Genomic DNA, 24,190 nt, shown 5'->3' on the forward strand with positions numbered 1-24,190 from the left:
CCCCGAACAAGTTGTCTGCATTGACGAGTCCCTGACTAAGTTACTGGCCGCCTTTGCTATGAAACAGTACCTCCCTAGCAAGCGTGCCAGATACGGGGTCAAACTGTACAAGCTCTGTGACAGGGCCACAGGCTATAGAGTTAGTTTCCGGGTCTACGAGGGAAAAGATAGCTCTGTGAAGCCCCCCAACTGCCCAGACTACATAGGGAGCAGCGGCAAGATAGTTTGGGACTTGTTGTCACCCTTATCCGGAAAGGGGTACCATTTGTACGTGGACAACTTTTACACAAGCGTGCCACTATTTAGTCACCTTCTTGAATTACAATTTGGCGCATGTGGCACCGTGCGACCTAATCCTTCGGGGCTTCCCCAAGCGGCTTGTAAATTCCCATCTTAGTCGGGGGGAGAGAGCCTGCTTGAAAACTGACAAATTGCTTGCAGTGAAGAGGTGGGATACACGGGATGGTTTCGTTCTGTCCTCCATTCACCCAGACACGACAATCCAAATTACTACGGCAACTGATGTTATGGAGAAACCCCTCTGTGTCGACGACTACAACCTTAACCTGTACTGCGTTTGCGCTCAGCATATATGGATACCTCTGATGGCAGCGGCTGTGGTAGGTTGATTTCACCACTGCAGTTAAATTACCTTTTAGGTATACGTGGAATATTGTCATGTATACCCACCATTAAATCAGTGGGTTTGGTTGTTGGGCGGTTAATGGTGTGTATACCACACAATATTCCGGTGGTGATTTCTGTTAGGTTCTCTTTTTTTCGTTCAGCCCACAGGCTGCATGAAAGAAAAAAAAAAAACCTACACTGTATGCCAAACAAGGACCAGCAATGTACTGGTACGTTGCTGGACTTTGAGTGTTTATACCAGGATGAAAGCCTGCAGATTTAGGCATCACCTTGGTATTGTTTTTTACAGCCAGCAGTCGGCTTACATGTAAAAGCAATCCTAGTGGATAATTGGCTGCTAGACTGCTTTCACATGCAGTGGGAGGGGACTCCCCCCCCCCCCCCCCCCCCCTCCGCCGCCTTCGGTGGTTTTTCTCGGGCTCTCCTGTCCCTCCGGTTAACCCGAGAGTGCAGCCGGTGGTTCAATTATCTAACCATAGAGCTGATTGGAGATGAGAATGGCTCCAATCATCTCTATGGCCTAAAATACGAGCATTTCATGACTTCTGAGTCGCCAGAAATAAACAGCGCCATTGGGAAATTGGGAAAGCATCTCATCACACCAATTTTGGTGTGGTCAGATGCGTTAAGGTCAGAGGAGAGATCTAGAGTCTAAAAGACCCCAATTTTTTAAAAAAAAGAGTACCTGTCACTACAGATTGCTATCATAGGGGATATTTAAATTCACTGTGAGAACAATAAAAATGATTAAAAAAAAAAATGCAAGGAAAGGTGTCAAAATGAAATAAATAAATAAAAAATCAAGCCCCCCCTGTCCCCCCGTGCTCGCGCGCAAAGGCGCACGCCAGTGTTGGTCTAGTGTCATATGTAAACGGCAATTGCAGCATGCATGTGAGGTATCGCCGTGAACGCCAGGTCGAGGGTAGTAATTCTTGCAGTAGACCTCCTCTGAAAGTCTAAAGTGGTAACCTGTAAAGACTTTTAAAAATGTACGTAGTTTGTTGCAGCTGCACAGGAATGCGCAATTTTTAAAGCATGTCATGTTTGGTATCTATGTACTCTGCATAAGTTCATCTTTTAAATTTTACCAAACAATTTGGAATTATATAGTGTATTTGTGCAGTAAATTTAAAAAAAAATTAATTTTTTTCACAGAAATTGCGTTTTGAAAATCTGTGCGCAATTACCGTGTGACAAAAAATTTGCAACATCCACCATTTTGTTCTGTAGGGCCTCTGCTTTAAAGAAATATATTATGTTTGGGGGTTCAAAGTAATTCTCTAGTAAAAAAAAAAATATTTTTTCATGTAAACAAAAAGTCACAGAAAAGGCTTGGTTTTCAAGTGGTTAGAAGAGTGGGTGATGTGTGAGCATAAAATGCCGGGACAGTTCAAACACCCCCCAAATTATACCCCTTTTTGAAAAGTAGACACCCAAAGCTATTTGTTGCGAGGCATATTGAGTCCATGGAGTATTTTATATTTTGCCCTGAGTTTCGGGAAGGTGACAAATTTTTTTTTTTTTTTTACACAAAGTAGACACTAAATGATATATTGCTCACGCATGCCATTTGTATATGTGAAATGACACCCCAAAATACATTCTGCTGCTTCTCCTGAGTACAGGGATACCACATGTGTGAGACTTTTTGGGAGCCCGAAAACCAATCCCCAGCTTCAGGTTTTCTAATGGCGTAAATTGTGTATTTTACCTCCGCACTACCCGTCACAGTTTCAGAGGCCCTGAAATTTCAAGATAGCACAAAACCACCCCAAATGACCCAATTTTGCAAAGTAAACACTCCAAGCTATTAGCTGAGAGGCATTGTAAGTCCATGGAATAGTTTTATATTTTGCCACAAGTTTCGGGAAAATTTAAATTATTATTTTTTTTGTTTTTTTTTTTTTTTACACAAAGTTGTCACTTAATGATATATTGCTCACACATGCCATGGGTATATGTGGAATGCAACCCCAAAATACATTCTGCTGCTTCTCCTTAGTACAGGGATACCCCATGTGTGAGACTTTTTGGCAGTCTAGCCGCGTACAGGACCCCAAAACCAATCCGCACCTTCAGGCTTTCTAAGGGCGTAAATTGTTGATTTCACTCCTTACTACTACATATCACACTTTTGAAGGCCATGAAATTCCAAGATGGCACAACCCCCCCCCCCCCCCCAAATGACCCCATTTTGCAAAGTAGACACTCCAGGCTATTTGCTGAGAGGCATGGTGAGTATTTTGCAGCTCTCATTTTTCTTGGAAAATGAAGAAAAATTCATTATTTTTCCTCTTTTTTTCAATTTCGAAAACTTTGTGACAAAACGTGAGATCTGCAAAACACTCAACATGCCTCTCTGCAAATAGCTTAGGGTGTCTACTTTCCGAAAAGGGGTCATTTTGGGGGGGGGGGGGGGGCGGGGGGTTTGGGCTGTCTTGGTATTTCATGGCCTCTAAAACTGTGATAGGTAGTCATGATGAGGTAAGAAAAGATATAGTCCTAATTTTTTGTTCGCTTTGTCCTTATGTCCAATTGGCCTACATAGTCAATATTCTGTCCCTTTTTTTTTCCTTTAAAATAAAGGAATATAATTTAGGATGCTGATTCTTTGGCTCTGCATTAATGAGAGCTTTGGCAGAATGTAAGATGGCAACCCATAATGTGAGTCAGAGAATTTTGATTGTTGGAGAATACCACATACCATACAAATTGAGAAATAGAGAATTTACTTTATCACACTGCAGTTTTTTTTTTTTTTTTCTTTTGGAAATTCTGTGTATTACAAAACATGACAAATGCAGTAAACAACCACAAACATTGTTCTGCAACAGCACAAGTGGTCCACACAGCTCTGATGGGAATAAAGAGTAATTCCAAGACCAGAACAAGCATCATATCCACATAAAAGGAAATTTTAGATGCCAGTTATCGTGTATTTGGCTAAAACACCTAAAAAAAAAAAAAATAATAATGTACAGACATATCTTATATTCACATTGTTATAATCACATACTTATCCCCATAAGATTGCAAGAGGAACATATACATAAGGCACTTTGATGCTATAGGCCAGTGATGGCGAACCTTGGCACCCCAGATGTTTTGGAACTACATTTCCCATGATGCTCCACTACATGGCAGAATACATGAACATCATGGGAAATATAGTTCCAAAACATCTGGGGTGCCAAGGTTCGCCATCACTGCTATAGGCTATTTACCTACCCAAAGAGATTTAGCTCTCTCTCTAATAGAGCAGACATATCATTCACCCAGTCTTCCCATACTTTATCAAATTAAGCTGGCACCCCTTTACTGGCATATGTGGCCTTATAAATAGGCAAGGCTTTATGAATCCATGCCTTCCAGGTTGTAATAGTCGTGGCAGTTGAATTTTTTTCCATGAAAGAATAATCAGTTTCCTAGCAAAGTAAAACAATAGAGTTAGGCGAGTTCGGATCACCTTTGTAAGGGCCAAGGGGTTTACCAATCCCAACAAGCACATCTCCACATAAGGCTGAATACTTATCGTCGTAACTGATTTTTCAAATTGCTCTACAGTTAGCTTCAGCTACCCACAGTTAAAATGGCTGCAGCCAGACTTAGTAGTGGAGGGAGATTTCTGCAGCATATTTGGCAAATACAGGATCACAGTATATATAAAATAATATGCAAAATGGTTGATGGGAAGCTTCAGAATGGCAAAGATATTTGTATTACAAATGATGTGAGTATAATGTTTATACCATTATATTGCCATTGGGAAAGGAGCCGCAGTTGTCGTTTCTTAAGTACATTCGAACTACGTTAAACTATACATTTGTGAATAATACAAAATATTATTGTGTTTTTGCTTTCAGGTGACTCGAAATACCACTCCAATGTATAGAACTCCAGAAATTATAGACTTGTATTCAAACTTTCCAATTGGAGAAAAGCAAGACATATGGGTAAGTATAGCTTTGCTGCCTTTTTACACTTGGTAATGCAACCTAATATGACAAGTTTAAAGTTTTTTGAAATGATGAATTATCGAAGGAAGGGGCTAGCAATACACAAATATGAAACCTAAATTAAGTTTACCAACAACAAACAATACAGTATGAAACCTATCTGAAAAAGTACCCCAGCAAAGAACTGCAGCCCTCAAAAACCTTCCTATAGTTTGTAAAACAAATCTGTGATTTGCCTAGCCTCTCTTCTTAGCAGCACATGGCTACCTTTCCCTCCCTCCCTTGACAGTCTGTTCACAAGATCAAGAAAAGGAAGCCCTCTGTACCCCAAGTCGTTCTAGCAGTGACTTACACAGGACAGGGGAAGCGGATATTAAAGCAGATATTTGGTTCCCAGCAAGCCACATTCCCACACTACAAAGACCCACAAGGCGGGGTACTTGCTACCTCACTATGTCCATATATACATGTTGGTCATTAAGCACTTAATGTGAATTCTTTTTCACATTCCCTTTTCTTTCATCATCAATGCTAAACACCTCCTGTCATTCTTCACGCAATCTGTATGCGGGCCAGAAAATCGTCTCTACAGTCTACAATGACAATGGCATTCTCAATGGCATTCTTTGCAAAGTTAATTGAATAGTCCATAGTGTAAACTCATTTAGTAAAGTCCAACTGCATACCTTTATAACTCCTCTCTTAGGATCATTTCAAACAAAAGAACAATGGGCAAATTCTTGCTCATGTATATAGAGAAGTTTGCTCATAATTTTCCCCTTTTGAAACTCTTGTAAAATTCTGTTATGATAGTAACACCAGCTACTAACTTTTTACCATTTTAGTTATGAATGAAGTTGTTCATAACAAAGCAGGATGTAAACGCAGAGCCAGACCAATGTGCTGAAAACAGGCTTGTTTGCAAGTGACCCATCATATTAGTATAAATGTGCAATTCCAAGGGCTGTTCTGCTTTAAGCTGTAATCTAACTCTTTATGTCCAACAAATATGTCCAACAAATATTATTCTTAGATTGTAAGTTCGAATGAGCAGGGTTCGCTGATTCCTACAGTATTAAATTGTATTGTAATTGTACTTTCTGCCCTTGCGTTGTAAAGAGCTGTATAAACTGTTGGTGCTATATAAATCCTGTAAAATAATAATCTTATGCTTCCCCCTTTCAAATACTCTAACCTATATACTTTAGAAACAGCTTTTACACCTGTGAATCACCAAACACACAAAAAAAATAAATCTCTATTTCTCTTATGTCCTCCGACAGTCGCTGCCCACGCATACAGTCTTCACCAATGGGGTATTGACTTCCTCTCCTTAGGAGTAGCTAGGCAAAAGACTTGTTAAAACAAAAGCATTACCATAGACACACCCATGGGGGCTGTCCCACTGGTCCAATACCCCTCCTGCAATAGCCATCCCAACTCAGTTTGTCTTCTACCTAGTTCAGGAGTAGTCAGGCTTCCCTGTGCTGGGGCTACAGTCTCAGCCGCCTTCTTCTATTTTACATGGCGCCTTCCAATACGGGAAGATCTTCTGTCTCAGTGACCGATCTTCCATCCTGCTTTACAGTCGCTGGCTTTAACGGCATGGCTGTTGAAAGCCAGGTCCTGAGAAACAGGGGTCTCTCCTCAGAGGTCATTCCTACCTTAATCAAGGCTAGAAAATCCTTGTCTGGTAAGATTTAATAACGAACTTGGAAAGCTTATTTTGCCTGGTGTGAGTCCAGGGGCTTCGCTCCTCGTTCATACTCGGTGGCGAGAGTGTTGGCTTTCCTCCAATCGTGTGTAGACCAGCGCCTTGCGTTGGCTACGATTAAGGGCCAGGTTTCTGCACTGGCTGTTCTTTTTCAGCGCCCCGTGGCGTCTAATTCTTTGGTTCGCACCTTCATTCAAGGTGTGCGTCACTTGGCCCCTCCTAGAAGTGAGCCTCTGCCTCCATGGGACTTGAACTTGGTTCTGTCCGTGTTACAACATTCCCCGTTTGAAAACATCAGGGAAATTTCCTTATCTCTGCTATCTAAAAAGGTTGCCTTTCTGGTGGCGATTACTTCTGCTCGCAGAGTGTCGGAGTTGGCGGCCTTGTCCTGCCGCTCCCCTTACCTGGTGGTTCATAGGGATAAGGTGGTCTTGCGACCAAACCCGTCCTTTCTTCCAAAGGTGGATTTTCACCTCAATGAGAACATTGTCTTACCTTCGCTCTGTGCGAATCCTAAGCATCCTAAGGAGATTGCTTTGCATTCTTTGGATGTTGTCAGGGCGATCAGGGTTTACCTGTCGTGACTGAATCCTTTCGGAACTCAGATTCCCTCTTTGTCCTTCCTGAGGGACCTCGGAAGGTTATGGCTGCGTCTGCGGCGACCATTGAAAAATGGATCAGACAGACAATTGTTCAGGCCTATTCGTTGAGGGGAAGGGTACCACCCTTCCCTGTCAAGGCGCATTCTACTAGGTCGGTAAGTGCGTCCTGGGCTTTCCGGCATCAGGCCTCGGTGGCCCAGGTGTGCAAGGCGTCAGTGCACACCTTATCAAAATTCTACCAAAAAAATGTATGTTCTGGCATCAGCTGATGCCTCCTTTGGCCGCAAAGTTCTCTGTGCGGCAGTCCAGTAGGGGACCCAGATTTTATTGCGGGTCCCTGGCTGTTGGGGTTGTTTTACCCCTTGGTTATTTGCTTTCCTGGGTTATTTGCTCCTGTTGAGCCTTTTTTGTTACCCAGAAGGTTCCCTTGCTGCTCTTGTAAGGTTCCTTTCTCTGATATGGGTACTGCGTTGCCTTTTCTGATGGTTGCGTTTCCCACCCCTCATGTCTACACTGCTTTGGGACATCCCCATTGGTGAAGACTGTATGAATAGGCGGTGACTGTCGGAGGACGTAAGAGAAAACGGAATTTTTGTAAAATCTTACCGTAAAATTCCTTTCTCTGAGTCCTCCGACAGTCACCGCCCCTGCCCCTCTTTTGGGGTTTTTATACTTTATACTGCTTTGATATCAAACTGAGTTGGGATGGCTATTGCAGGAGGGGGTATTGGACCAGTGGGACAGCCCCCATGGGTGTGTCTATGGTAATGCTTTTGTTTTAACAAGTCTTTTGCCTAGCTACTCCTAAGGAGAGGAAGTCAATACCCCATTGGTGAAGACTGTATGAGTGGGCGGCGACTGTCGGAGGACTCAGAGAAAGGAATTTTACAGTAAGATTTTACAAAAATTCAGTTTTTAACGCAGCCCTCCTCAAAACATTTGCAAAAATTCAGTTTTTAACGCAGCCCTCCTCAAAACATTTGCATATGTACAATGTATGTGAATCAAATATAATTGCCAACCATATATTGTTAAAGTAATTATTCATATTTAAAGTGCATATACAAAGAAAACCAATAGAAGTAAAATATATTTTCCAGCCAGTGTTAATTATCTTTAATTCACGTATACACTATACTGTCAAAAGTATTGGGATGCCTGCCTTTACACGCACATGAACTTTAATGACATCCCAGTCTTAGTCCGTAGTGTTCAATATTAAGTTGGCCCATCCTTTGCAGCTATAACAGCTTTAACTCTTTGGGAAGGCTGTCCACAAGGTTTAGGAGTGTGTCCATGGGAATGTTTGACCATTCTTCCATGGAAATGTTTGACCATTCTTCCAGAAGTGCATTTGTGAGGTCAGGCACTGATGTTGGACAAGAAGCCCTGGTTTACTGTCTCCGCCCTAATGCATTCTGAATGTGTTCTTTTGGGTTGAGTTCAGAACTCTGTGCAGGCCAGTCAAGTTCCTTCTCCCCAAACATGCTCATCCATGTCTTTATGAACCTTGCTTTGTGCACTGGTGCGCAGTCAAGTTGGAACAGGAAGGGACTATTCCCAAACTGTTTCCTCAAAATTGGGAGCAAGAAATTGTCCTAAATGTCTTGGTATGCTGACTCTTTAAGAGATACCGTCACTGGAACTAAGGGGCCAAGCACAATCCCTGAAAAACAACCCCACACCATTATCCCCACTCTACCAAATGCTTTGGAGCAGTGCACAAATCAAGGTCGATAAAGACATGGATGAGCGAGTTTGTGGTGGAGAAATTTGACTGGCCTGCACAGAGGCCTGACCTCAACCCAATAGAACACCTTTGGGATGAATTAAAGCGGAGACTGTGAGCCAGGCCTTCCCGTACAACATCAGTGCCTGACCTCACAAACATTCCCATAGACACACTCCTAAACCTTGTGGACAGGCTTCCCAGAAGATTTGAAGCTGTTCTGGCTGCAAAGGGTGGGCCAACTCAATATTGAATCCTATGGACTAAGACTGGGATTCAATTAAGGTTCATGTGCGTGCAAAAGCAGGCATCAATACTTGACAATATAGTATATGTATGCAAATGTTTTGTAGAGAGATAATTCTACATGTACCTGTCTTCTAATTCTTTAGACCTCTTGGCATTTCACTTATTGTAAAATAATCACACTTATTTGGAGCAACTACAGCGGTTAGTAGGTTTCCTTTTCGAGTAGAATTGACAAAAAGCACATTTTCTGAAGTTACAGGAATGTGCTTAAAGTGGCTGTTAACCCACTCTGCTTATTGTATACAATCCTTTGTGTCTCGTTATGCTAGGTTCTCCTGTCTCCCTGTGATTTATAAAAAAAACAAAAACCCTTTTATACCTCTTTTCAGAGCGCAAATCGGCGATCACTTGACCTGCTGCCTCTCTCCTCTCCCCCTCTGACAGTTGCAGCCAGTGGGGCAGAGATTCCCCCGCTGAAGTCAGTCAGGACGAGAGGAGGAGAGAGCCAGCTGGTCACGTGAGTGCCAATCTGTACTCAGAAAACAGGTATAAACAGCATTTTTTTTTATAAAACTTAGACAGGAGAACCTAGCATAATGAGAAACCGAAGATTATGGAAGATTTTCAAAGTTATTCCAGCAGCAGGAGGGGAGAGGCGGGCACTGTCGCTAGCTGACAGGCAGGGAGGAGAGGGGGGAGAGACGGGAGAGCAGCGGATGACGGGAGCATGTAAACCAACCACTGTGTCGGTGCCCAGCAGCCATGATAAATCGTGGTCAGTTTACAGAGGGGAGGGCAGAAACTGTCAGGATCAGCCAGGTATTTCAAGTGATACGGAGTGCCAAATTACACAGCACAAGCACTGTGCTGTATAACCTGCTTTAACCTCCCTGGTGGTGATCCCGAGTGTGGCTTGGGTTAATTTTCAGTATCAAAAGCGGTAACCCCGAGCCACACTTGGGGTTACCCTGTAGTTAAACTTACCTTGTCCCTACAAACCCCTGATGTCCTCCCGCTGTGTCATTTGGCCGATGCCGGCATCCGTCTTCCGGGTTCCCTTCCCTGCCAGCGCCGCGATGCAGGGGAGCGGAACCGGGCGGGTAATTCAAAAAAGTGCACAAAACATGACATGATACCTTGTAATCTTTTAGGATTACATTACTGTATCAAACCATTTCACCTCAGTTTTGTCCCTAGTGCTTTGTCCAGTGCCCTGCCTGCACTTTTACTGTTTTATTCCTTTTATTTTTAGCTAATTTATTAAAACATTTTTTTCCTAAGAATTACAGGCCTACAATATAAAACAGATTTCCATGCAAAACAATGTACCGCTTTGACATTCAAAAATACTGACATAATCAGACCGCCAGGGAGGTTAAAGAAACAGGATCTTTATTTATTTTTGGATAACAATCACTTTAAGGTAGCCATTATTCTTAGTATTTCCTTACTGATGTCCTGTCATTGTTGGTGTCATTTTTGCATGCAAGCAAGCAAAATCTGAACTGAAATCTGAATTTTTTGTTCTCTCTTCCCCTTTAGGCACTTGGTTGTATTTTATACCTGCTTTGCTTTAAACAACATCCTTTTGAAGATGGATCAAAGCTGCGTATCGTTAATGGGAAATATTCAATACCATTGAATGACATAAGATACACGGTCTTTCATGGACTTATTAGTGAGTGAACTATTAAACCGCTATAGTACGCCCGTGTGAACGAGGCCTTAAAGGTTTATGTAGGAAGGTGAAGGGAGAGGTGGATATGCTGGGCCAGCACAGAAGATAATTGGACAGTCCCATAAGTAAAGAATCTTATGATGTGCAAGGAGGTGAGGGTACTGTGCTAGGGAATTGACTTTCCTGGAATAGGCATATTTTCTAGCAAATTCAAAAGCCCATTTCAAGTCAATTAAAAATGATTTATGGAAAGGAAAAACACTGCAAGTAAGCAATACTTGATTTTTCTGTACTTGTACCTGCAGTTTTTCAAGTTAGTGACTGAGTCTTTTTAAAGAACATGTAAATTCTTGTTTTTACAAGTGAAAAGAAATGTTTTATGTTCATCTATTTCCCCAAGGAAAACTCACTTCTTACAGGTGTCTTCATAAAATGTATAGGAAAGGCAAAGTAGTCCTATTCCTAGGAAAAAGTATTTCCTAGTTACCTATAGTAACCTGTATGATCACAAGTGTCTTTTTGAGGGAAGGCAAGAAAAAAGAAAACAACCCATTTGGTATAGACAACAACTCCCTTACCTTCAGTTTTATAGAACAACCACATGATCAAATTGTTTCATAATATAGAATAGTTTATGAAAATGCAGAAAAGTTTTAATGTTACATTTGATTTATGGACAAATAAAATGTAATCTGTCATTTCTCTTTCATTCATTGACAGACACCGCTCCTGATTCTTCCTAACCACTTGGTTATACTGCCTTATAATACCTACAGGAGTAGGACACTAGGCAGGAAAAAGCTTGACTACTCCTATGGGCAGTCCCGGGGGGGAATGCACCCACTCTCCGCTATAGGCACTCAGTTTTTTCATGTTACCCTCGCACCTCTCCTGCAATTGTGGCATCCCCTTCATCTCCGCCCCCACCTTGTCTCAGCAGTTGGCAGTAGAAAAGAGGACAGAACTCCTCTGCCAGATCCTTTATTTTTCTGTGCAGCCACGTAGAGGGTCCTCTCTGCCCCTGTCTCAGCAGTTGGCAGCAGAAAGGACAGAACTCCTCTTACAGATCCTACACCTCTCTGTGCAGCCACAGACCCCCTTGAATCCTCCTCCCCTGATCTTAGTATTCAGCAGACTCAGGCAGTTGACTCCCGCCTTCCTCCAGACCTAAACTTTTGCTTCCCAGCTCCTACCCCCGCTTCTTCCAGGCAGCAGGTAAGTGGGTTGCATTGTGATGTAAGGGAGGTTTGGGGACTCTTGAAATCTGATGTGGGGGGGGGGTTTGCTGCTCTGGACATCTTGTCTTTTAGACACATCCGGCCCTTTGAGCGCAACCATAATGCTGATGTGGCCCGCAATAAAATGGAGTTTGACACCCCTGATCTAGATCCAGAAGGTCCCCCCAGTCTGGCCATCGATTGCGTGCAGAACGCAGCTCTGCGCTAGGTCGGCTCCGACATAGCCCCACTGGACGAAGGCTAACTTGCGAGTTAAACGTCTAGCAAGGACGCATACGACCTGGCACCAATGTTACAATGGAGCAGTGGTCTGTCTGGCGTGGTGCCCACCCTGTTCCTGGTATGGTAAGTAGCTGTCCTCCCTCTACCCCTGGGGGTTTTTGGGGTGGACGTGGGCCCCTCTCTGGGACGGTGGGAACCCTGGGTCCCCCTACTTCCCTGCAGCCCCTCTAATATTTTGGTGGTCACTGTGGGTCTCTCGTCCCCCCCCCCCCCCCCCAGGTGAGGTTATGAGCTGCCTTTTGCTGTTGCAGAAGGGCTGGTTGGAGTTGCTGCTGACCGGGTTTTTCCTGGTGCGTAACAGGGGATGGAGCAGGGTTTCAGTGCCACCCTGGGGTGACTAGGGCATGGATGTCCTCTGGGCTCCCTGTGGCGGTTGATGGGCTGTGGGAGCAGATAGTTTAGCTCTGCACGGGTACGCACCTCATGCGGCCCGATCCGGACAACATTTTAGCCCGCGCCTTTGCGGCCTATTAGTCGGAAGCTACGTGAGGCGGCCCTTGTGAGGGAGGCTGAAGCCGCTGCCTCCTGTTTAGGCATCTGCCCTCCCCTCCGCTGCCCCTGGGTGGTCGGCTGCTCTGGGGCTCGCGTCCAAGCAGCTGGTCACCCACAAAAGTCTAGGCCACGACTTGTGGCCTACTAGGCCGTGCGACCAAGTCAAATGCCTCCGTTGAGGGGCATCTGCCCTCCCCTCCGCTGCCCCTGGGTGGTCAGCTGCTCTGGGGCTCGGGTCCAAGCGGCTGGGCGCCCACAAAAATCTAGGCCGCGTGGCCGAGTCGAAGCCTTCGTTAAGGGGTGGCCCCAGTGTGTAAAGCAGAAGCCCCCACTCTTTCTTTTGGCATCTTCTGGGCTGGGATCCGTGCACTTGTGGCTGGGCCTCCGCACAAATTTAGGCCGCGGCCTGCTAGGCCATGTGGACAGCTTGGCGCCTCCATTGGAAGCAATGGCGCTGTATGGGCGCTTCATTTTTTAATGACAGTCTTAACACCATTATTGTGTGGGGCACCAGCCCTTTTTAGCTCTGCGGGACCATCCGGGTACCCGGCCTGCGCGTCTGCATCACGGCGGGCGGCCCCCTTTTAAGGGGACTATTTCCTATTATGCCCTCTATGGAGGGCGACCCCCCCCCCCCCTTGTTTTTTTACGGGGTCCAGTAGGTGGTCCATTCGTGGGCCCTTTGTGGGCGTCCCCTTTGCAGGATCGCAGTTGGCGGCCTCCCCTGATTATGTTTTCCGGGTGAGCTTAGTGTATTACGACCATACTTGGTCTGCATCCACGCACCTTGAGTGCTCAGATAGTGAGGATGATTTCTCTGCTCCTCTAGCCGTGCATGAAAAGGCTCTGGTGGATGCATGGTTTGTTCCAGTGCATGACACTTTAAAAATGGAGGTTGCGGCTGATGCTACATTGGAGGTGCTGGTCCCTTTTGGCACCCACAGGCCCTCCAAAGCGGAGAGGGTGTTCCCTTTTCCACTTATTTTTACTTTACATTGTCACAAAGCAGTGAGTTGTCAATACGCAGTGGTTACTAAGCGCTTTTTGCTTGCAGTGTCCTTTCGAGGAATAATAAAGGTGGACGGTCACACCTGTAGTGGACTCGTTTGTTTCCAGGTCACATAAAGCTACCTTTTATTCCGGTTGAGGAGTCCCCGGCCTTTAAATATCCAGCTGATAGGAGGGCGAAAGGCTCTGGCCCGCCATATGTTCGCTGTGGCTGGTTCAGCACTTAGGCCGGTGTTTACTATTGCCCTGGTGTCGCAAGCTCTGACGGAGTGGGCTAAACTTTTACGCCGGGACCTGGAGGGGGAACAGCTCCCCCCTGTCTTTGCGGAGCTGGCAGATCAGTTGGTCCAGGGGCTACAGTTTATCTGCAATGCCTCTTTGTTTCTGGCTCTTTTGATTTCTAGGCTGTCTGCATCAGCAGTGGTCCTTCAGTGTATTATCTGGCTGAAATACTGGTCTGCGTACCAGACTTCTAAAAAGGCCTTATCTGATCTCCCCCTTGTAGGGGATTGCCTGTTTGGAGCTTCCTTGGATGATATCGTTAAGGGTCTCACAGGGGGGAAAAGTACTTTTTCTTCTGCAGGCTACTAAGGGCAAGGAGCCCCGTCGTAGATGTGGGCCATTGTTCTCAGCTCATGAGAGGTTTTTTTGTCCCTCAGGTTCTCAAGACAAGGGATCAAAAGTCAGGGCCTCCACCGGAGGTTTCAAGAGGATCTGGTCTAACAAGCCACAAGCAGGCTTTTTCAGACCTGCGGACAAGGCTGCCACTGCATGAAGGGCTGCCCTCACCCGTATCTGGGGTGGGGGAAAGTCTTTGCTGGTTTCCGGATCCATGGACCTCCCTGGTAAAGGACACGTGGTTCCACAAAGTTATTTGGTCAGGCTATGGGATCGAGTTCGTTCTTATCCTCTGGAAAGGTTCTTCCCTTTCAACCTGCACTTGTCCTCAGATCACTTACGGGGTCTCGTTGGGGTAGTGCAAGAATTGTTACTTTAAGGGGTGATTGTTCTCGTCCTAAATTTCGGAACAATTTCTCAAACCTCTTTACAGTCCCTAGGAATGAAGGCAAGGTACGTCTGATTCTGGACCGCAAGGCACTAAACTGTGTGAGTACAGAAGTTTTGCATGGAGTCCATTCACATGGTAGTGGCGTCCCTACATCAGTGTTTTTTTTCTCGCTTCTATCGACATCAGGACGCCTACCTGCACATTCTAATTTGTGCCAGTCACCAACGCTTCCTCCGTTTTGAGGTGGGCAAAAAGTATTATCGGTTTGTGGCGTGGACCTTTGGTCTCGCCTCGGGTCTTCACAAAAGTGTTGACCCCAGTGCTAGCATTGTTTTGAGTCAGCGGGGGATCGCAGTACTGGGGTACCCGAACGATCTTCTATGAGCGGAGTCTCCCAACTTCTCTGATGGACAATTGGAGATTGCTCTGCGAGCTCTGAGGGAATTTGGTTGGATGCTGAACCTTCAGGAGTCTGCTCTGGTTCCTTCCACAAAACTGGACTATCTGGGTCTAACTATGGACTCGGCTCTAGCCAGAGTGTTACTTCCTATGGACAAGCTGCAGAAGTTGCATGCTGCGATTCATCTCTTGCTAATCCAGCAGATGGTTTCTTCTTCTGGAAAAACTCCAGACATTGCAGAAGGCAATTCCGCCTCTGTTGTTCAGCAGACAGTCATCTCTCCAGGCTTGCATGCGCTTGCAGGGCCTGATGGTGTCCACCCTCGAGGCGGTCTGTTTGCACAGTTCCGCACAAGATCTCTGCTAAAGAGATTCTGCTGAAATGAGGCAAGGATCTATGGTCTCTAGAGGTGGCTTCGTTCTCTGGCACTTCGACAGGGAATATCCTTTCTTCCCCTGTATAAGACGGTTATCACCACAGATGCCAGCCTGTCCGGGTAGGGAGGCATTTTCAGCACAGATGTGCTCAGGGGGTCTGGACTTTGGTAGAATCCAGACTGACGATTTAATGTTCTGGAACTCCGAGCGATTAGCCTTTGTCTGGCTCATTGGACAATTGGTCTTCAGGGTTGTCTGGTACAAATTTATTTGGACAATGCCACGGCTGTGGTCTATGTCAATCACCAAGGGGGCACAAGTAGTGTCCTGGTGGCTCGGTAAGTAGCCGGCGTTCTAATGTGGGATGACGGATTCGTTCCAGCCCTCTCAAATTTCTGCCACACCATCTGTGCAGGACCAAAGCAGAAGGGATTCCGTCCAGACTGACCTCGCCGGTCTTGGTACGCCGATCTGGTATGGCTGGTTGTTGATGTTCCTTGTGGACTTCCTCTCATGGAGGATCTTCTGTCCCAAGGACAGATCTTCCATCCTGTTTTACAGTTGCTGGCTTTGACTGCTTGGCTGTTGAATGCCAGGTGCTGAAGGATAGAGGTTTGTCTGAATCCGTGATTCCTACGCTGTTGAAAGCTAGGAAATCTACTTCTAAGAAGATCTACTATCGTACGTGGAAAACGTACATTGCGTGGTGTGAGTCTCTTGGGGTTCATCCTTGCTCCTTCTTGGTGGATCAGCTCTTAACCTTACTTCAACAGGGGGTTGAACTGAAATTTGGCCTTGAGTACCATCAAGGGCCAGGTATCTGTTTTGGCAGTCTTTTTCCAACAACTTTTGGCCTCACACTCCCTGGTGCTTACCTTTCTTCAGGGTGTCCGACGTTTGGTTCCTTCAGTGTGGGCTCCGTTGCCGCCCTGGGATCTTAATGTGGTGCTTTCAGCTCTATAGAAGCCTCCCTTTGAAAATATTCGGGAGGTTTCCCTGCTTGCGCTACCACAGAAGGTGACCTTTTTTTGGTGGCTATCACCTCTATGTGCAGGGTGTCTGAACTGGTGGCGTTATCCTGTCGTTCACCTTTATAGTGATTCACAATAAGGTGGTGCTTCGCCCCTGTCCGTCATTTCTTCCTAAGGTGATCTCTGACTGTCATTTCAATGAATGAATGAAGACATTGTGTTGCCTTCCCTGTGCTACAGGCTAAACATCTGAAGGAAATTGCCTTGCATGCCTTGGCGGTGGTCCGGCCAATTAGGGTGTACCTGGCAGCTACGGAGTCTTTTAGGAAGTCAGACTATCTATTTGTGCTCATGAACAGACCACACAAAGGGTTGTCCGCTTCTTCTGCGACCATTTCCAGATGGATCAGACAGACGGTGATTCAGGCCCTATTGCATCAGGGGTCAGGTTCCTCCTTTCCCTGTCAAGGAGCACTCTACTAAGGCGCTTAGTGTCTCCTGGGCTTTCCGTCATCAAGCAGCAGTGACGCAGGTTTGAAAGGCGGCCACCTGGATGTGTTGTCATCTGCGGATGCTTCTTTTGGTTACCAGGTATATTCAGGCTGCTGTTTAGAGGACCAGGTCCTCTTTGAGGGTGTTTTTTTTTTTTTTTTTTTTTCAGGTGAGCTTCATTTGTGTATGGTTGAGCTCCATGTTTCCTGGTTGACTATGGTTAGCCTTGGGAATTTTTTCAGCTTTTTTCCCTCCCCTCCTGTTTAACACTGCTTTGGGACGTCCCAATGGTTAAGAAGAATAAGGAGCTGTGTCCGTCAATGAATGAAAGAGAAAATTGAGTTTTTTGACTTGCCGTAAAATCAATTTCTCTGATGTTCGTTGATGGACACAGCACCCACCCCTCTTTGGCGTTGGTTTTCTTCTGACACTGCTTGTAACACAACTAAGTGCCTATAGCTGAGAGTGGGGGTAAACCCCCTGGGACTGCCCATAGGCGTAGTCCAGCTTTTTCCCACATAGTGTCCTCCTGTAGGGGGCAGTATAACCCCATGGTTAAGAATCGGGAGCGGTGTCTTTCAATGAACATCAGAGAAATGGATTTTACGGTAATTCAAAAATTCAATTTTTTTCATCCATTTCAATTTCTTTTTTTTTTTTTTTTTATTAAATGTTCTAAAAAAAAGTTTGTTTTCCTAATTGTCTTTGAGTTACTGACTAATGTCAGTATTTGGTAAGCTCATTGGAGCTTTAGGCCTCATGTACACAATATTTATACAGCTGCTGTTTTTTACTTTAGGTGTTTTTCTGGAGCCATTAAACTCCCCAACATGTTATCCTATGTGACTATTCACACAGATTCTTTTATCAGCATTTTTTGGCAGGGGCGTTTTCTGGCTGTAAAAAAAACCCTGAACTAGTGGGTTTTCAGAGGAGTTTTATTTTAGGCTGTAAAAACACTCTAACTTTAACAAAAAAAATGTTGAAAAACGTGGCTATTCTGCATTTATGAGCCCATAAGCTTTTGTGGGGGTATAGTTTTGCTTAAAATGCTAATACAAAAAATGCGGCAAAACTTGCATTTTTTTTTTTAAACGTGGCATTCTACAGCTAAAGCTCCTGGCATTTTTTACAACGTCCAGTGTGCATGAGTCATTAAGCTTTGATACTCTGGCTCAACTTCTTTATAGCCATTAGAAGTATACAAAGTGAACCACTTTCCTGTTTAAATCTTGGTAAGCTAGCTTTTCTTCCAGTGATCATTCCTTTTTTTTTTTTTTTATCACAGAATCTATGTTAAAGGTGAATCCAGAGGAACGATTGTCTATAACCGAAGTAGTTGGTCAACTCCAAGAAATTGCTACAGAGCGAAACATAAACCCCAAATCGCCTATTACTGAGGTAACTGGACATTCTATTCTATAAAGTATTTTTATATGCTGTAAACATGCTTTTATGTTCTCCAGCAATTCAGTATAATTTAATTTGTTTTCTGGCAAGGTAATATTAAAGCTTACTGCAGAAATACTGTATATAGCTTTAGATAACATTTAATGGAAAGTAAACATCCAAGCATCAGTAGAGCTATATTGTATGATGTGTAAATCACAGTTGTTGCCTAACCTATTTAGCTCTCATTTTGTCTAGACCAGTGCTCCCCAACCTTTTTATCGCCGCGGACCGGTAAATGTTTGATCATTTTTCCGTGGCCCGCTTGTTTTTATTTTAATAATTTTAATGTTCATCATCAATTTTAATCATCGTGCCTCTTTCAATGCAGAGATGCCAGCGTTCCCCCTTTCAATGCAGAGATGCCAGCGTGCCCCTTTCAATACAGAGATGCCAGCAATCCCCCTTTCAATACAGAGATCATCGTGCCCCTTTCAATACAGAGATCATCGTGCCCCTTTCAATACAGAGATCATCGTGCCCCTTTCAATACAGAGATCATCGTGCCCCTTTCAATACAGAGATCATCGTGCCCCTTTCAATACAGAGATCATCGTGCCCCTTTCAATACAGAGATCATCGTGCCCCTTTCAATACAGAGATGCCAGCGTTCCCCCTTTCAATACAGAGATCATCGTGCCCCTTTCAATACAGAGATCATCGTGCCCCTTTCAATACAGAGATCATCGTGCCCCTTTCAATACAGAGATGCCAGCGTTCCCCCTTTCAATACAGAGATGCCAGCGTTCCCCCTTTATACAGAGATCATCGTGCCACTTTCAATACAGAGATCATCGTGCCCCTTTCAATACAGAGATGCCAGCGTTCCCCCTTTCAATACAGAGATCATCGTGCATCGTTTAATGAAGAAGGCAGAAACAAGAGAACATTTTTAGTGTACGCTGCTCCCTTTGATCCAATGCTGTCATTATGGGCCCAAAGTAAAGTCAGCCTATAAAAGAAGAAGAAAAATAAGTTTTCCAAGGGCCCAAAAGTTGTTACATCTCTGGTCACTGTAGGTATCTCACAATTCTGGGTCTATGCTGATGTAAGATTCTGGTACCCTTGGTACCCTTATTTCCCATTTCTACCTTTAATATTGCGTCCCACCTTGCTAACTAGGTGGAACGCATACACCTTTAAGAACGATGACATCATCGCCGAGCGCCGCTATGAGCGGCTATTTCAATCGCCGGTTTTCTCTCACTCATTGCTCGTTCAAACCGCATGCTTGACCAGTCTTGTCCTTTGCTGCCGGAGCTTCTAGCTATTCCTTTGCCTGAACAAAACTGGAACCTCGCTACCGATCCCGTATCTCGCTACCGGATCACTCTCTTGCTACTGGACCTTGCTACTACTAACCCAACTAGTGATAAGTACCCCACAGGGGATTTCTTCCTAACTAACTTACACTATCTACCTCTGCATACTAAAGGACTGTTACTATGTAAGCACTATTTCTATCATCTGCATAACTTCATAGATTGCTAGCTCTTGAGCCTACCATCATCTACATCATTGCACTAGGTTACTCTCTCTTGTATACTTCATCTGCTGTCCCCTACCACCTGTTACTATACACGATTGCTAAACCTATCTGCATACTACCTATCATCACCTACCACTCTCCTGAATATTACTACTGAGTGCTCACCATTTCTAACGCCTGTCTCTCACCTCTATACTATCATATACATCCTATCACTCCAGGAACATCATATTGAGTGTATGTATATTTGCATAATGCAGGCTGAGCACGGTGATGAGTCCTGAGAGTTGGATATGTTTGTTCAACACATCTCTACATGACTACTGAGTGTAATAATTCTGCAGCTGCAAATCCATTCACTAACAAAAAACGCAAGAGCGTTACAGCTGACGGGTCACTTTAAAGTAAATGTAAACCCTAAAGTTGGCCATACACTGTTAGTTTTTTTTTTAACTTACACTTTTATTGAATTCACCCATGGAGTTCCACAATGCAAAGATACCACCTGCCCACACAAAAGTACAAACTGCGAAACACAGGGAAACCCTACGCTACTAAAGATGGTGAAAGCATAAGATTGGGGAAGAAAAAAAAGAGGGGGGGTCACGCCGTGCGTTATCTCTAGTGAGATGCCTGAACCCGCACAAACACATTTGACCCAGGAGTTGTTGACCTAAATAAGTGCAATAGGCCTGGGTGAATAAGAGGGCATTCTAATAAAACCACTGCTGCTCCTCTTTCCGTTTGATAGTGCGGAGTCTCCTCGATAGCAGAGAACCCCCCCCCCTCCAGGAGGAGGATCAGTGTAACAATAGCAAATTTTCATTCGCTATTGTCACACAATGGGCGAGCTCGGGAGGGCGCAATGCTCTGCGCCTCGGCCGCCGCCACAGTGAAATTATTTGAAGTTCTTTGGGTGGCCCGGTACCAATTGATCCACGGACCGGTACCAGTCCGCGGCCCGGGGGTTGGGGAACACTGGTCTAGACAATACAAACCGATTATGTGATTGGCTGCAAACAAAAGCCTAAAAAGAAAGTTAATCCATCATCACATGTAAGGACCGGTAGTCTGCACTGTATTACCTTCTTGATTTTGAGTTTAGATATGCTTACATTTAGATCTGTTGCCACCCCAGTAATGTTATCCCCTTTTTTTCTAAAGCCTAGTTTGGATGTGAAAGGTTTATTACCTGTGACTTACAAGGCTTTGTATAAAAAATAAAGTGTGAAAACAGGTGCGCTGCTGGGATGGCTACTATCCACACCTATAAATGAACTGCAGCATTCACCAACACAAGTACTCATTAGCTGGCAAAAAAATTTAAAAGCAAAGGGTAGTGCGCTATTCAGATGTGTGATGAAGCTAAAATAGTATAGATAATGCAAGAAGTGTAAAAGATGAAAATACTCAATCTGATAAACCTTAAAAAATGAATACATATATAAATATAAAAAGAACACAAAAATATATCAAATACTGAATGAATAGAAGGCACAAGTGTATAAATAATAATCCCAATTACTGTGAATAGCTAAACCTGCAGATAATCTTTCTGAATCTCTCTCCACATGAAGGATTGTAATGCCACTGTGCAACCACACAGTTTGGGGCGGAACTAGTTCCTAAATAGACATTACAGCTAGTTAAAGGTATAGAATTAGGTTTATACGGGACATTTTAATCTGTGCCCTGTGCAGGGCAGTCTTTATCCGCATGGGGATGCAAAGGCGTTGAGTGCATCCCTGTGCAGACATTCTTGTAGCTGTCACTTAGGATTCAGCGGCTGCAAGCGGCACAGTCGCTGCTCCCAATGCCACATGCATGCGGATGCATGGCCCCAAATGCACCCACACGGATATCACATTGGGAGAAGTGGTTGTGTCCCAATAGACAGCAGTGGGACCGGTGGCACAGAGTTGCACACAACACCTGTGCATCTCCACGCTAGTAAAACGCAGCCCTGCATGGGGCACAGAGTAAAATGTCCTGTGTGAATGAGGCCTTAACCTGCAGATAACATTTTCCCCCTTCATCTTCCAGGGAAGATACTTGGACAGATGATTGCCTCTGCCCTCTACAAGAAACACAAATCAGATAAAATTTAAAAAGCCCCTCCCTTTCCTCTGACCCTCAGTTGTTTTGTGTTTCCAGACCCTCAAGGTTACACACACCATCCTGTTTTGTTATTTTGTTTGGTCTGGTAATTGTGATTATCGGACCCCCCCCCCCCCCCCTTATAGGTAGGCTGCCGCTATGTCTGTTGACTATTGTATTCAAGGGGTTTCCCCTTTTTTGTTGGTGGGTACTTGCCCTATTGTTTAAGAGGGCAACTCTCGATGCTCAGAGGCAACTTTGCGCCAAAGTTTACTGCCTGTGGTGACCGGGGTGCATTCGGGAGGCTGCAGGGGTGTTTTCTGCTTCTTTCTCCGCCTCAGCTGGACCAAGAAGGCATCGGATGATGCACTTCCTGTGACATTATAAGATGGCACTGAAACCGGAAACAAAGCAGCATGCTTCCAGATGCCAGATTACTTTTTACTGGCTGGTTAAGTGGCACGGAGGCTGGGTTTTTTCGTTGTTTTCTTTAACGCCAGCTGGGTTGTGGACAGCTTCTCCTCTCCAGTGCGGTGGCTCACTCGGAGGACTGGGAACTCTAGAAGGACAGCTGACCCTAACTCGGCCCTGCAAACGTTCGTTTCCACAATGGATTGTGAAGAATTCCTTAAGTCCTGGGATATTGATCTGGCCAGTTAAGTAGCAGAGGGGGGGTTGTTAATCAGTTTCAGCTGCTTTGGTGTTAATGAAATTAACAGGTGCACTTGATGGGCAACAATAAGATGACATCCAAAACAGGAATGGTTTTACAGGTGGACGCCACTGACTTTTTTTCCATCTACTCATCTTTTCTGAGTGTTTTTCACTAGTGTTGCATTTGGCTAGGGTCAGTGTCACTACTGTTAGCATGAGACAATACCTGGACCCTATGGAGGTTGTACAGGCAGTCCAACTCCTCCAGGATGGCACATCAATACGTGCCATTGCCAGAAGGTTTTCTATGTCTCCCAACACAGTCTCAAGCGCATGGAGGAGATTCCAGGAGACAGGCAGTTACTCTAGGAGAGCTGGACAGGGCCGTGAAAGGTCTTCACCCATCAGCAGGACTGGTATCTGCTCCTTTGTGCAAGGAGGAACAGGATGAAACTTGACAGAGCCCTACAAAATGACCTCCCATAAGCCACTGGTGTGAATGCCTCTGACCAAACAATCAGAAACTGACTTCATAAGGGGGGCCTGAGAGCCCGACATCCTCTAGTGGGCTCTGTACTCACTGCCCGGCATCGAGTAGCTCAATTGGCATTTGCCATTAAACACCAGAATTGGCAGGTCCACCAATGGCGCCCTGTTTTTTTTTTTTTCACAGATGAAAGCAGGTTCACCATGAGCACAAATGACAGATGTGAAAGTGTCTGGAGAAGCCGCGGAGAACGTTGTGCTGCCTGTAACGTTGTTCAGCATTACCTGTTTGGTGGTGGGTCAGTGAAGTACACCTCTGGGACATTGTTTCAATCCATCCAATGCCGCTAGGTCCCACATCAGTCTGTTCAGGAGCTCAGTGATGCCCTGGTCCAAATCTGGGAGAAAAAACCCCAGGACACCATCCGTCGTCTCCTACATGCATACAAGCACGTGGGGGCCATACAAATTACTGAGTATCATTTTGAGTTGCTGCAATGAAATTTCAGCAAATTAGACTAGCTTTGAATACAGCCCTCTGTAGGTTGATGATGATTTTCATTTCCTTCAAACGATGTGGCATTCTTTTATTTCTAACATATTACCCATTATGTAATATTATTACATATTGTTCACAGTGCCCAGAAAGGAGAGCAAGGGGGACTTCAAGGCCCTGAACCGCTTTGTGCGGGTACAGAAGTTTGGTATGACATTTATCTGCTCGGTAGTGGCGTCACTACACCAGGGAGATTTTTTTTTTTGACTCAATGGATTTTAAAGACGCATATCTACACAATTCTATTTATCTATGCTGGACACCAGCGCTTTCTTCGCTTTGCAGTAGCAGAAGAGCATTATCAATTTGTGGCGTTACCATTTTTGGTATCGCCTCCGCCCCCAGGGTTTTTACCAAGGTAATAGCCCCGGTGTTGGCATTGCTGTGCCAAGGGGGGAATTGCAGTACTGGGGTATTTAGACAATCTCCTTTTGAGAGCGGACTCTCTTTCAGCCCTGCTGGGCGACCTAACGATCACTGTCCAAACCCTGCAGGAGTTTGCGTGGACCATAAATTTCAAGAAATCCACCCTGATACCTTCCTCGAGATGGCATTATCTGGGCCTGTCTCTGGACTCTACCTTGGTGAGGGTTTTTCTCCCCCCCCCCCCCCCC

At 44.9% G+C, this 24,190-nt stretch overlaps 1 protein-coding gene across 2 annotated transcripts in view; it reads left to right on the top strand.

Moving 5' to 3' along the window:
- The window catches only part of GAK (cyclin G associated kinase), a 191,091-nt gene that overhangs the window by 62,136 nt on the left and 104,765 nt on the right, over positions 1 to 24,190 (top strand). For both annotated transcript variants that reach the window (XM_082248017.1, XM_082248016.1), the window contains exons 7-9: positions 4,512 to 4,601; positions 10,441 to 10,576; positions 18,134 to 18,246. In XM_082248017.1, coding sequence (XP_082104143.1) covers positions 4,512 to 4,601; positions 10,441 to 10,576; positions 18,134 to 18,246 — 339 coding nt within the window. The remainder of the gene's footprint in view (positions 1 to 4,511; positions 4,602 to 10,440; positions 10,577 to 18,133; positions 18,247 to 24,190) is intronic.

Source organism: Pelophylax lessonae, assembly GCF_965119305.1.
Source record: "Pelophylax lessonae genome assembly, chromosome: 1".
Classification (NCBI taxonomy): Eukaryota; Metazoa; Chordata; class Amphibia; order Anura; family Ranidae; genus Pelophylax; species Pelophylax lessonae.